The 15,001-nt window shown below is 41.8% G+C and overlaps 1 protein-coding gene across 1 annotated transcript in view; it reads left to right on the top strand.

Moving 5' to 3' along the window:
* Positions 1-14,648, top strand: part of sphkap (SPHK1 interactor, AKAP domain containing) — a 28,014-nt gene extending 13,366 nt beyond the window's left edge. Inside the window, 10 exon segments of the mRNA XM_054602915.1 lie at positions 1,778-1,837; positions 2,192-2,332; positions 3,217-3,487; positions 4,120-5,208; positions 5,211-7,497; positions 8,961-9,122; positions 10,123-10,206; positions 11,112-11,161; positions 12,176-12,348; positions 13,383-14,648. Of these exon segments, the coding sequence (XP_054458890.1) occupies positions 1,778-1,837; positions 2,192-2,332; positions 3,217-3,487; positions 4,120-5,208; positions 5,211-7,497; positions 8,961-9,122; positions 10,123-10,206; positions 11,112-11,161; positions 12,176-12,348; positions 13,383-13,526 (4,461 nt within the window). The 3' untranslated portion in view covers positions 13,527-14,648.
* Positions 14,649-15,001: the final 353 nt, after the last annotated feature.

Raw genomic sequence — 15,001 nt, 5'->3', positions numbered from 1 at the left:
GGTCACACACACAACAGATAAGCATATAAACAAACGGTTTGTACTCCACACTGAATAGACTGTTATTTTGAGGGGAAACTAACAAAAGTGCAAGCCTTTTGGTATTCAGATAAATGCTTTAGGTGACACAAGTGGTCCATGAAGGGCAGATGAGGTTTGATCAGGGTGAGACAGGAAAACCTTCAACCTTCAAGTATTCTTTTAATGTCATCTGTCATTGACTTCCCATTTTTTATACTCGACTGACTTCTTTTTCAGTCTGCAATTTTCAGCACATTACACTTAATAGTTTGGAAATATTATGCTTTTACTGGAGGATACCAGATTTGAGATGAGGGGGAAATTGACCTGTTCTGAATGCATCGCATTACCGTTTCAGTTGAAGGACATTGGATCTGGCTTTGCACGTTGTTGTTGTTGTTACCTTGTATTGTTCCATCTTAATCTTAGCTTTCTGATAAAGCAAACTCAGACTGTTTTTCGAAAGTGCGGGAATTAGGCAAAGTGTCGCAGAATTATAGCCTTATTTTGAAATATAAACTCATGAGTATATTGACCTATTTATTTCAGAAGTTCTTTTGCTGCACTTTCAAATTTGCATAGAGAAAACAGACAGACAACATGACATGATTTAAAAAAAGAAATAGTTATGAATATACAGCACATAGACATTGATGCTGGATCTATTGTTGCCTCTATACGTTGACGTGACTATCTGGGAATGAATCATGTTTAATGTAACACAAATAAATGAAAAAACATGAAAATCATGGAAAATATCTGCTATCTCACAAGTGCTGAAGCTCCTTAGAAGCCTAGTCCAAGGAGTGAAAGCGAAGCTCAGTTAGTTCAAGGGGAATTATTTGAAACAGCAGTGTGTTTCAAGATTTGAAAAATGATTCATATGATGTATTTTTCGCAGGTCTAGAGAGGAGGGAAGTGGGGTGGGGATGGTAGGATCCCAACTGTGCATGTTTGGCATCAAAAAGACAGAGACTGCCTCAGTGACTCATATTAGGTTTGATTAGTTATGCCAAGCATGGAAGCATTAAGTATATATTAAGAACATGTACATATTATATACTCTATATACATACAGTATATAATATGTACATGTTCATGACTGAACTAACTCCCCCAACCCTCCCCACCCACTCAAATTTTTGTTGACGTGCTTTATCCATTTAGCTACACAGGGCTGACTTGGCTCTGCCAATTCAGATCAGAGGCTGTGCGCTGTACAATCAAACAGCAGCCGGCAGACAGTCCCAGACTCCCAGCACTGACATGAGGACTCCATCACACACCATTAAACGTGCAGCCAGAGGCGAAGGATGGTGAGATGAAAAGAGAAGGAGGCAGAGGGTGTGACAGAGGCACAATGAAGGAGTGGAGACGAAGGAATAGAAGAGCGGAAAAAGAGAGATGGAGAAAGAAAGAAAATCAGTGCTGATATACATCTGCTGCTAGCAGCCCCAGAGAGACAAGAAGTTCTTTTTAGAAAGGGCTCTGCCAATGAGGGACGGTTCCTTACAGTGGTTATTCAGACGCGACAGACAGCTGCTGTAGTTGAGTCACTTAAAGGAAAGCTTTCATTCTGTCTGGTTTGTAGGATTTGTGCAGTGGAAAAGGCAATGCACTAACTTTTCCTTTACAGCACACTCACATCTAACATCTGGGATATATTTTATCCAACTCTTACTCAGCCTATGTGATATAAGTTTCCCATTCCAAATGTAACTCTAATTTGTTGTCCTTCTTTATTTGTCTCTTTCAGATCTGTTTTGTAAATCTGGACCCTCAAAAAACGGACTATCGTGACGACAAAAGCATCAAGGTGAGCAGAATCCTCATCCCTTTTCTTTCCTGCCCACTTTTCATCTCTCAAGAACTCTGTTCTCTGTATTTCACATGTAATCATTGGCTCAGTTGCCATGGATTCAAAATCATTACCCAGAATTAGGGAGCTGTTTTTGTTTAGATAATATGCAGATTTTGCAGCCTTTTGCAGCCTTTTGCAGCTGGTGGGGGCAGACATGCACATGGCTTGAGAATTCTCACAGGAAGAATTTTATAATTATGTGTCTCTGAATTGGAACCACGGAGAATGCATTATGTTCAGTTTTAAAGTCGCTTGAAGAAAAGCTTTTTTGGATCATCTATGTCCCTGTGCTCGGTAACTCTCCTGCAGAAATTGGCCTCAGTGTCTCCTGACCTGCCAAAGCTTGTTGAATTGCTGACTGTCCACCAGCCGAAAGAAAACGAGATCCTACTGCTCGGTGGCCTAGAAGCCTCAGATACTTGCCAAACACACCCACTCTCCCCCTCTCAGGTGAGTTTGCGGCGATGTCTATAAATCCTTGCAAGTATTTTCATCCTTTGAATTAACTGGTCGGGAGTGCGAGGCAGAGTGTGCACGCTGTTCTTTTGTACCGTAATTTGGTGTGATTAGATTTGAACCTTTTGTGCTAGGAGAAATCCACTGGAGGAACCTCTTTCATTTTATCCAGTAATTCTCCCCCATTCACTCCAATAAAAACATTTCATCCTCTGTAGCCTAGAACTACATGTTAAACAGAAAACTATCCAGAATGGGTGACTTAGATGAGATTGTATTTTATTGTTTAATTTCAGAATAATTTTCAACTTGAAACGGACATAAAAAAAAAACATAAAACCTCTAGCCACTAAATAATATCCTTTGCAGCCTTTATTGGTATTTAAATACAGTGTGACCTTACATCTAATGATCATCACATAGACTTTTTGAAGCTCAGTAAATACATCATTAAATACACCCATTGTTAGAATCAATACATGTCCTTAGGAGCCTGCACGGACTATTAAACTTACATGAGGAGATCCAATGAGTTTACAGATATAGTTAATAGTATACTGTATTGAATTAAAGAAAGAAAAACAGGCATGAGAGCAACATAAATTCCCAGATTATGAAAGTATAAGGTTTCTATGATATCACATATTTTGTGACTGTATGTGTTTTCCAATGTGTGTTTGCATGATTTGTGTACCTGTGTGTACCTGTGTGTGTGTGTGTGTGTGTGTGTGTGTGTGTGTGTGTGTGTGTGTGTGTGTGTGTGTGTGTGTGTGTGTGTGTGTGTGTGTGTTTGTGTGTGTATCCATTTAGTTCTTTGTACGTACATGATGTGTGTATTTATGTAAAACATCATAGGTATCTGTACATGTTACTTTCAGGGTGGGCAGCAGCAGCAAAGAAGTACAGGTGTGTGCCTGGTTCAGTGTTCAGGGCATAGACGCTCCACCAGACCCGGCAACATTATCTTTGAGATCAACAAGTTCCTGATCGGTCTGCAGTGGGGAAAAGAGCGGCAGCTTCAGCAGGGCCGAGCAGCCAGGCAGCGGATCGATGACGACACTAATCGCTCCATCTCATCCATAGAAGAAGACTTCCTGACTGCCTCAGAACATCTTGGTGATGACAGCGAGGATGATGGTTTCAGAAATGGTGAGCCTAATTACCTCAACCATAGAGGGTTTGTTTGCAGCCGTGTTTGTTGGTGGATCCTTGAGCAACTAAGAAAACATGTAGTTAAAAGTTTTCAACCTGATTTTAAAGTAATTGAAACTTGAAAACTATCCTCATCTATGTGTATACTAGTGCTTTGCTAATTTTCTTTTAAGTGTAATGTTTACAATGGTTGCGTTGAGACATGACTCATTGGCTAATTGTTAGTTAGGCCTTAGCCCATTGAATGATCATAACAGTGGGAGTGATGTAGTCCTCCTACTGCTTTAATTATCACAAAGAGAAACTGTGGAATTTTAATGCCAGCAAAATACTTTCATGTCAAAGATACGATGAAAGGCCACGCAGCAACAATACATAACGATCTCTATAGTGACTGAGAATGTATAAAAAAGAAAGAAGTTTGTATTTATTGCCAATGTGTTACCCCGGTGATGAATGAAATGTACAAGTGGAAATTTAATGGGACAAACAAGACAAAACCCAGCTCTAATTTATTCAAGGGTTTCTACTCTTGTTCTGACACTTTGGAAATGATAGAGCTGCTTTCTAATCAGTGTGGACATGTTTCATTCCCTGCCTTTTTCTGTTTTTCTCTGTCCCCTTCACAGACCCAGAGATTGGTGACCTGGCAGAAAGCTTGGTAGAGGTTGCGCAGAAACACGGTGTCAGACTTGCATGTCAGAGGGGACAGCTGGCCCATTATCAGAACAGGGAGGATGCGGATGTAAAAAAAGAAGGGCATCGGCGAGCAAGCCTCCATACTAAAGAATCGGCTGGTCACTACGCCACCAATCTGGCTGAATCAGTACTGCAAGATGCATTCATACGGCTCTCTCAAGATGAAGCCTCCTTTGTCTCCGAGGCTGCTGTAAGCGTGTCCCTCTCTAGTCGTACCTCCAACGCCACTCGTCTTTCAAAGACCAAAGAGCCTTCACAGCAGCGCACTTGCTCTTTTGAACTCCCCAAGATTGTGATAGTTCAAAGCCCAGACAGTTCTGATGGAGCGGCAGAATGGCCAGAGACCCAGGTGTCTCATGTGCCTGACCAGGATATCACTGCAACCGCCCAACAGATGCCAGAGACTGGAGCGCAGGCTCAAATCCCCCACCTCAGCGGAGGACACCCGTCCAAACATATAGAGGTGGCTTTGGCCTGTGCTGCCAGTGTCATTGGCACCATCACCAACCCACAGCTGACAGAACAGCTTGCCATGGTATCGGCCTCAGAGGGAGACACGGAGGAGGAGCTTCCGGAACAAGAGGAGAGAGATGACTACTCCTTCTCCTCGGCCATGTGTGGCATGGCTCAGGTAGCTGGTGCTGTAGCAGCTGTGGAACTAACAGAGGAGTCGGGGGAGTGCGGTGATTCTGACGCTGATTCGGCTGAAGCCTATGCAGCATCTTCTGGGCTGATGTCTGCTGCCAAAGCCTCCGCAGCCATCACTCTGCACTGCAGTGTGGCAGAGGGTACCAGCGTGGAAGCATTTCGTGCCAACATTGCTGAGGTCCTACACAGGGAAGCAGCGGAGGTTCTGACTCAGCCTCAAGGCTACAGGAGTGTAGCCCACCTGCTGGAGGCCACGCATAACAAGATAGTAGATGGCATTACTTGTCCAAAACAATCCTACATGGATGAGATAGAAGTGGATGACTTAATAAATGAGGTGGCAGAAAGTCTATTCACACATGCTTTAGAGAAAGCAAAAAGAAAAAGGAACTGGAGGGTAATGGAAAAGATGCACCAGGCCTTCAGGTTTTTCTGCAGGACAGTGTTAGCAATTTGCTGTTTGATATCCTTTGTCTGACACAGAAGAAAATCTGTCATATCTCTACACGTGACCAAGGGTCCTACGAGACACAAGAGGGCAACTCTGGTGCGAGGGAGCCTTTTGCCACCAAGGAGAGCAAGGACCCCTTACATCAATTACAGTGCTTAGTTGGCCATGGCCAGTCCACTTATAGTGGGAACCAGTGCAGCATCTTCCACAGCACAGATAAGCTTACCATGGTTCCTGGACTGAGGGAGAAATATGTGCCTGAGGAAAGTGATCTAATTGCATCTTTCTCCACAGCACACAGCAAAGAGCAACAACAGTCATGCAGACAAAGCCAGTCTAAATCCACCTATTTGCCTGCCAAGGACTTCTCTGAACACCAGCAGATCCAGCAGGGCAGTGGTGCCATCCGAGAACCTTTGAGTGAAATCCAAGTTCACAGCACAGACAGGAGAGGACGTCTAGTGACAGGCAGTGACAGCAGACAGGCCTCCCTCACACCCCAGTCCTCCCTCAACTCTTGCAGTTCTCTACTCTCTTGGAGAATGGATTCAGAGTCCAGGACACCTATTAATTGCTATGCTGACGACTTGGCTGCTACAGTTGTGTCTATGGCCACAGAACTGGCCGCCATCTGCCTCGAAAACAACATTGGGAAGCAACCTTGGTTCTGCGCCCTAAAAGGGACGTATACTGAAGGGCCGGAAGCCTACTTGATCCCTGCTTGCCGCACAGTGCTCAGGAGAAAAGAAGCTCAGAGCAGCAATGCTGCCTACAAGAAACATCGGGCACCACGCCTTAGTGAGATCAAGAGGAAAACTGAGGAGCAACCAGAACTGATGGAGCGACTGGTGAACCGGGTGGTGGATGAATCGGTAAACCTAGATGAACCACAGGATCCATTTGCCCTCTTTGCCTCTGAAGTCACAGCCAGGATCATGAACTGCCCTGAGCTTAACGTGGTGGATACCTCTAAAACAGGCCAGCCACGCAGCAGGCTGCAGTGTGAGAGGTGGAGCCGTGGGAAGGCCTCTAGTTATGAGAGCATTCCAGAAGAAGATGCAGACCCCACGGGCACACCCAACACCTTGGGCCTTGGCACTCGGTTAGGTCAGAACTTGAGCCGTGGTAGCTCAATCTCTAAGCAGTCCAGCTGTGAGAGCATCACAGATGAGTTCTCTCGGTTCATGGTCAACCAGATGGAGAATGAGGGCAGGGGCTTTGACCTTCTGCTGGATTACTACGCAGGGAAAAATGCCACCAGCATTTTGACTGCAGCTGTTCAACAGGCTGCATCCAAGAAAAATGGTCACCTTAATGTCAGGACCTCATCCTGCCTGTCCAAACAGTCGAGCACAGAGAGCATCACAGAGGAGTTCTACAGGTTTATGCTTCGGGACATGGACAAGGAAAACAGAGAGTATGGCATTGCCAAGACTAAGGAGTGGAGCAACAGCCTGTTCCCCCCTTCTCCTAGAACACCCTTCTGTATACGTCAGTCCTCTGTCCCAGACCGGCGCTCCTCAGACTCGAGACTGACTGTCAACTCACCTATAAAGGCTAACTCTTTTGATGGATTTGCCCGCAATGTGTATGGAGACACCCTGAATATCTTCCCCACCAACTCAGTGTCCGCCACAGGGCTGTGTAAGTCAGACTCCTGCCTCTATCAAAGGGGTAAGACTGACCAGATTACTGATATGCTGATTCATGAGACCTGGTCGAGCTCCATTGAGTCCTTGATGAGAAAGAACAAGATCATTGCTGATCCAGAGGACAGTATTGACCTGGAGGCGGCGGGAGACTCCCAGCCCCATGTGCAGCAGTTTGCCAATCGCCTGGCAGCTGACATTGTAGATATTGGCAAGTCTGCCTTGGGGGGCCAACAAGACGTAGCTGGGGGTAAACCTGGGTCACTCTCACAGCCGTATATGCCTGTCGGTGAAAGAAGGAGGGGGTTCAAACAATCTCATCTAAGTTGTGGTCGAAGTAGGTCCAGTCAGGAGCAAACTGGCATTGGAGTAGGGTCCGGGACTAGTGACAGCAGCGCAGCCCGTGTGAGGGGCCCCAGAGATGTGCCACTAATCCACATCGAGGGAGATCAGAGGGATGAAGAGAATCTTTTAAACCCTGAAAGGACAGGAGGAGGACCTCAGGAAACAACCCCAGAAGTGTCGGCTAACAAGCGTACGGAGAGAGCTGCCGGCAACAGGTAGTGCACTGCTCACTCTCTTTAGGCAGAATGTATTTTATAGCCTTGAGTTGTCTATGATGCACTAAACAAATAAAATCCAAGGCCTGCAAGTGTCCAAGCTATTTTTAGAGTTTGATCAAAGAGTGGCAGGTACACAGATGGTCCATTCACTGTGAAAAGAGATCTATTTTAGCAGTGTGTGAGGTTTTGACAAACTTTTGGCTAGGATGTGACTCACCCTGTCTAGGTGATGAACTGTGTGTGCAGAAAGCTTTTAGTAGCATCATCTTTTATCCACTGCGGGCTGTTCGACTCACCGTGATCCGTACAAGCTGCACTCACACTTTGCTAACCCACTAAAACCACAAGACACTCAATAGCTATTTAGATTACATTGACACAACTAAAATAGCAAAGAATTTTGGTGTCACATTAGATTAAAGGTTGCTCAAGGGAAGTTGTTTGGCAGCAGGTTAGCTGAAAAATGGTGTTTATATGAAGTTAGTTAATTTGTAATAAGGCTATGTAGTCCTGGGGATTCATATTATTAGTCATGTTCAGTCTTACATTTTTTATTCAAACAAGTAATAATCAAGCCTAGAAATTCTAAATGTCTGAGTGGCCTTTCAGAGAAGGCAGGAGAGCGTAGATACCAGAAGACATTTTAGTGGATATTCTGAAGCTAATGAAGTCTGGAGCAGTTCATAATGCGTCTCAGTCTGGAATCAAATGAGCCTGCTGAAAATGTATTAGTGGAAAGAGGTGCTAATGTGCAAAATTGGTAGAGGAAAGTAGAAATGTAATATCCATATGTGTGGAATCATTTGGGATCTGTTGGTCTTTTACTGAGTGTTTTAAAGACATTCAGCTCCTCAAAATAAAACTTGTTCAATAGTGAATCAGAGGAAAACAGCTGAAAGGCTCCAGAGCCTCAGGAGAGTCGCAAAACACACTCCTTTTCCCTTTACAATACATGCTATCCGGGAACAAGTGGAGTGGATCTGTTTGTCCCTTGTGTAAGAGTGGAACTCAATCACTCGCCCAGTCAGTCGCACCAGATTTCCCTCTGGAATCGTCAAGGATGGCATCCCACAATCATCTGATTATGACTTAATTGAATCAGTTGCCTGAGAAACTGTAAAACCTCTGGGAGTGCAGTTTGCTGATGCATTAAAGATATTGAAATAAATTTTCTTTATTTTTTATGTGTTGCGTAGTTATGTTTAGGTTCCAGAGGCTTGTCATTAGTATGAAGTTTCTGTACTGTACTGTAACTATGATTTCTGGAGCCAAAACTGTCCCGAAACTACATCACTCCTTAGAATGCATTTTTATTTATTTTTAAACTCAGTGTTTACATGAATAGTGAACAGAGGAACATCATTGGGCGAGAAAAAGCCAAAGTAACCAAACTTTGCAGCAGACATTGTGCAAAACTATTCGATGGCCATTCCCACCATCTTGCGGTTTGCTCTCCCCAGCAGTGAGAGGGACAGGCCAACTGTGGCGGTGGCTGCAGTAGTGAAGAGCGACAAGCGTTCTATGAGTGCTAGCAGTGAAGAGAGCATGGGGAGCTGGTCCCATATAACCCCCGAGGATGACCTCCACGAGGAGACCAGTAGTTTTATCCAGCTGAGCGAGGGGTCAGTAACCTTTGCTCCTTGATATCGCTCCAAACGCTGCTGTTCCCACCCTCACCCCACTCTCATTGGCCCATTGCTACTGACACTTGTGCTCTCCTGTGTCTTTGCCAATTTACTCCCTGCTGCTGCTGCTGCATTACCCACGCCTGCTGAGGCAGTATATGGCAGAGAGCTCACTCCACACAGCCCTCTCCATAGCTCCCATACAGGACTAGACTTTGCCTGCACCCCATGCACAACTACATGCAGTAGAAGGCGGCAGTGGGCTGTGACCTCTCACATGGAAACCCTCTAGTTCAGAACATTTGCTACACCATGCTCTACTTCATCAAATTCTCATTTGCTTTAGCCAACTACTCCAACTTTTTCAACTTTGAGTCACTGCCCTGTGTTTCTAGTTGAAATAAGCTAACAGTTGAAATGGCCCTGTTTTCACTTTACGTTAAAAACAATAAATATGTTGTAATTATGTTCCAAATTATATCACCAACACCAAATTAAGCAATATAAATAAGACACTAACTGGTGGATTAAGATGAGGAAAGGAGAAACTGCTCAGTGTGGCAATTATATAATTCTATACTTGCTATTTGCTTAATTTACCGTAGTAGCCGTAGAAGTAGCCTACACCACCATAACACTCGCCGCTTCTTGCAACCTTTCCATCTACCTGCTTACTTTAACTTCACCTCATTTCCCGATCTATGTTGTGAAACAACGGCTCAGCTGCCTTCCCACCCTATCTGCCTAAACTACCTCTAAATCTGCTCATCTTCATTATCAGACAGGCTTGCTGCTGGACGAAAAATCCCCAGCGTTCCCACCCTGAGGGTCCGATTCCACAGCAGCTGCAATTTATATGTTAATCACCAGCTAATTAACAACATGTCCTGCATCGCTGCTGCTGGTTATTGTTCTCTTCACACGTCAGTGATCACGTTGGATGTCTTGAGATAACATGCGAGTGACACTATCTGTTGTTGTTTTCATTGGTTAACAGGAACGGAACCAGCAGCGCATCAAGCCTAGGCCAGGCAGACCTGGATGCTTTTTCTGATGTGCCCACTCAGATCACAGCAATCAGGTAACTGTCGCTGTCACAGGCCGCCGCTGACACATTTCTCATTAATGTGCCTCTCTGATGCCTGTAATGGTATTTTTTTCTCATACGACAGAAAGTCTGTAGAGTGCAAATTGTATTTTCTCATTTTCTCAGCTAGAGCAAAGCATTCAGGTGTCATGTGACTGCGACAGGCTGCTGGACTAACACTCATGCACATGACAGATTATAGCTAATTACATGTTCCGTCATTTAGTACAGATAATAATGTTCTGTTTAATAGACCCTGTATGCTCTGATGAAGGTCGAAGACCGAAAGCTAAGATAAAGTGTTCTCTGCATAGATCTAAGTGTGCGGATATCTATTCTACCAGTTTGCGCTTATTTGATACTGTCAGTACCTTATTTAAGATAAAGGCGGGTGAAGCGGTGGTTATCCTGCATCTGTTTCGACATAAGAGCCTGTCCAGTCTGCTGCATTTCTTTTATTATATTGTATCTATATCTATCTCTTAACTGTTTAAAAACACAGTTTAAAACACATTCAGATAACAATTAATACTACTTACTTCCATTAAAGGAATAGTAAATAGCATTAGACATTTGGGAAAACGTTTGGCTGAAAGTTAGGTCCAATAGTCTGGCATTGACTCCATGTAAACCCATAATGTGTCGTTTTAACATTTTGTTCTTTGTACGAATTAAACAAACAAAATGTAGCGTGTTAATTAGTGAGCTTTAGATATGCTGATAAGCAGATTAACCTTTGGATAGAGACAGCTTAGTTGCTTCCCACTGTTTCCAGTCTTTGCTATCAATTATCTCATGGAACTCTGAGCAGGAAAGTGAATAAGCTCCCAAAATGTTGAACTATTCCTTCAAGTGATACTGTATGTTAATGTAACTTTCAATTTGTTTTCCCCTCACAGTGAGCAGACAGAGAAAGGACTTCTAGCAGGAACAAAGGAAAATGTCTTAGGTAAGTGTAGTGATGGGTTCTCATGTCACCGCAATGTTATCAACTTCTTAATTATTCAACTTCTTAAGCTGTAACATCTCTACTAACCAAGAGCTATTGAGTGACTCCATGTACTGCATGTCTTGGGTCTGTGATTAATCCCTAAAATGAATTTGCTTTAATAGAGGCAATTCTCCTTTCTGGATTGAAGATGGTCATTAAAAATTGAGTAGGGCCCGTAGTTTCAGAAGTGACTCAACACAAAATCAATCTTTGTTTAATGACTAACGCTCCAACAAAGATTATCTCGAAGCGAAACTGAGCCTTTTTCTATTTAATGAAAGCATATTTCATACAAAGATTTGGCATGTTGGCCTTTGATGTACAAACACGTATAGAAGAGAATGAAATGTCTGGGCCTTAATGCAGTGCTTTGATGGCGTAGACAGCATATTTAACATTGAAGGTGTTATTGTACAAGTTCATTTAGTGAGATGAACCTTCTCGTTTTTGAAGGGTCCTAACATACAATACAAACTAAAATGTGTATCAATAAAGAAAACAACCACATTAAAGTAATAGGGAGGGAGAGAGGGAGAGGGAAAAAAATATTAATTCAACCATTACACTCCAAATAAGACAATAAATACACAAACATCAGAAAGAAGAGTACATTAGGGAAAACAACCACTTTATGGCAATAGAGAGGTCATGAGAAAATGTTTCCCAGCAAAACTATTCTCTATAATAGAGAAAAGTATATTGTAACTTGAAACATGTACAACTTAACTTAGCATAAGAAGACAACCCATTTTTAAATAAGAGAAATTATGTTTAGGATCGTATGTTTTGAAGGCAAGGTGTGTTTATGTAGGGATGCCCTTCTACTACGATATAAAGGTTTATTTATTGTCTTATAATAATGACATTATCACCACACTGCACAAATAAATGCTGTAGTTGTCCCTTTATGGTACACAAGAAAAACACAAAACAAAAACAGAAATACATTCCTGTCACCTTTTTATTTTTCAGAGAGGACAGCAGGCGGCAGCAGCAACCTCAGGGTGCTGTTGGTGGTAAACTGCGACCTTGAGCCTGAGTGCGTGGACTCCGAACTGAGAGTGGCCCTGCAGTGGATTGCTGCTTCTGAGCTGGGCCTTCCTGCTCTCTACTTCAGGAAGTCCAAAGAGAAGAGGGTTGCAAAGGTAGGCACAGCAATCAGATCAAAAAAGGAAAGTTGTCATCATTAATCATTCATTTTCAATTAATGTTATGTTTGAAAAGGTTTCCTTGGTTATTATAACCCTGTTGCAGGGCTGTATCCAGGATATATGAGATACTGAGGTCATGAGCCCACATCCCTAATGCACACGCACATCTTTAGTGCATTCTTTTGACATATATAGGTCTTTTTAAATGTCATACTATACAATGCCACTTTTAAATGGCATTTGTATGGCATACTTTACTATGATATATTCTTATGGATATTTTTGGCATGCAAACTTATGACTTTTTTATGATTTTTTTGTATGATATTTCTAAGACGTATAATACAATGACATTTGTTTTATGATTTAAAAAAAAACAACTTTCGTTGACATTTTTGGATTTATATGACATACTATGCTGTGACATTTGTACGGCATACTATGCTATGGTATTTTTTATTGCATACTATACCATGACCCTTTTTATGATTTTTATTGTCTTTTTGACTTTTTATGGCATACATTACAATGATGTCACTATACTATGATAATTTTAATTTTTAAAGCATTTTGATTATGACATTTAGGATTGTGCATGGCATACAATATTATGAGATTTCTTTTACATTTTTATGTCCTACTATACTATGACATTTTTGTGTCATACAGACGTTTGTTATTACTTTCATGGCATAGTAAACTATAGTATTTATATATACATTTTTAGGACATACAATGCTATGACATCTTTTTATTTTTATGGCATACTATGACCTGGTTAATCACAGACTCACACTGTTTAGTTGTGCTGTTTTACAATCATTATATAGTAAAGGTTGATTTAAGTGTGTCACTGGTGGAACTGGTTAAAACTAAAAGTGATGAGGGCCTCAAATGTATCCAATTTACCTTCAGGATTCTTGCGTATACCCTTTGTTTTATGTTGGTATTTCTTTGGGGACATTTATACATTTCACACATTTCAGCAATGGTCAACAAAGTGCTGAATTACGTGTGTCTTCTCTCAGTTCCAGAGGGTGGTCCACCTGATGTCTCAGAAGGCGTGGCGGATTGCTGACTTGTTCAACGCTGTGGTCCGGTTCTGTGAGCTACATGAGAAAGAGGAAGAGGAGGTGTCCAGCCTGTTTGATTGGCTGTTGGAGACCCTGTAAGGCCCTGTAGCTTCCACCTACTGCAAACAAAAAGACTTTTAACACTTTTAACATCTCACATGTTCCTAACTGTTTGCTACATCGTGTCTCATCACAACAAGTGTCTCCTACTGCAAGTTGAAAGCACAACAAGATCAGCATACTTGAGAAATGCATACACCTCAATCTGTCCATGGAAGTTGTGTTTAGTTTCTTTGGCAGCCATGAATGGACCAGTCTCCCTTTAATAAAAGCATGTTTTATATTTCAAGAATCACCTCTCTAGTGAGACACACACACAAAGACAGAGCAAACTGTAGGTATATAGTTATTGTTTTTTTTACAGATTTTTACAAAATGATGCATTTATTTATTACAAATAAACAAACATGAAGCAAAGTACCAATAGAAGATAAGAAAATCTGTTTATTTTTAGAATCACCTCTCTAGTGAGACACGTACAAAAACAGAGCAAACTGTAAGTATACAGGTTGGTTTGAACTGTTTCAGATTCAGATAATACAGTAAATATATATCAGATTCAATTCCCCACACAACTCAACATGCTCATACCTTTTTTTTTTATCAATCTAACCCCAGAAAAAGCTCTTTCACTTTCTTCTGATAGCCACTTAAAAGTGCATATATGCTTAAAGTAAGCAAAATGCCCATATCTTTGTTGTGTTCATCGGCCAACAAACCAACTATGTTGTGACATTGAAATTCATTTCTAAGTAAGTATGTTATGTTATTCATGTTACTTGGGAACTGATTATTTTGGATAGCTGTACTGTATATACTGTAGATTTGGAACTGCTGCACCTTGGAGTAGTGGACTGCTCTCTTTAGCTTTTACTATGTCAGGAAGACAGAGTGAGGTTTGTAATGTTGAATTTGTACGTGAATTAGGTCTGTTTATTTCTCTACTTAGTGGTTCTCTAATGTTGGGGGTAAAAAAGCACACAATTCAGCTGTTAACTGTCACGGTAGAACTGAATGTATTTATCTTTTGACATCAATAAATTTCTGTGATGTGAAATACAAGCAGGCTTGATCAATTTGTTTCATTCAGCAGAAAAGGAACTGAACACTGTTTAGTAGCACATTCATACACCAACAGCTGTATGAACTTAAAGCTCCTGAAAAAACATCCATCATTTTGTTATGCTTTCAGAAAATACTGCTTAGTACACATCACAGTAGAAACAGAAATATCAGAAGAATTTGTTAGCTGATAATGGGCTCATGAAGATGAGGCAAACATTAACTGTAATGCTCATGTGAATGAATTTGATCAAACAACAAAATTTGGGATTTTTACAGCTCAGATAGCTGAGTTTAGCTCAAGGCGAGGCTCTTAAGTGTAGTTTTTTACTTTGGACAGAGCCAGGCTAGCTGTCCTGCAGCATGTAGTTTTAGACTTCAAACAATTTAATGACATTTTATAAGCAAAGTGGAGCTTCAAACTAATTAAGTAACAGGAGGAACATTAGAGA

Source organism: Anoplopoma fimbria, chromosome 1, assembly GCF_027596085.1.
Source record: "Anoplopoma fimbria isolate UVic2021 breed Golden Eagle Sablefish chromosome 1, Afim_UVic_2022, whole genome shotgun sequence".
Classification (NCBI taxonomy): Eukaryota; Metazoa; Chordata; class Actinopteri; order Perciformes; family Anoplopomatidae; genus Anoplopoma; species Anoplopoma fimbria.
Note: the sequence above shows the minus strand (reverse complement) of the source record. Positions and strands in the feature narration are given on the sequence as shown.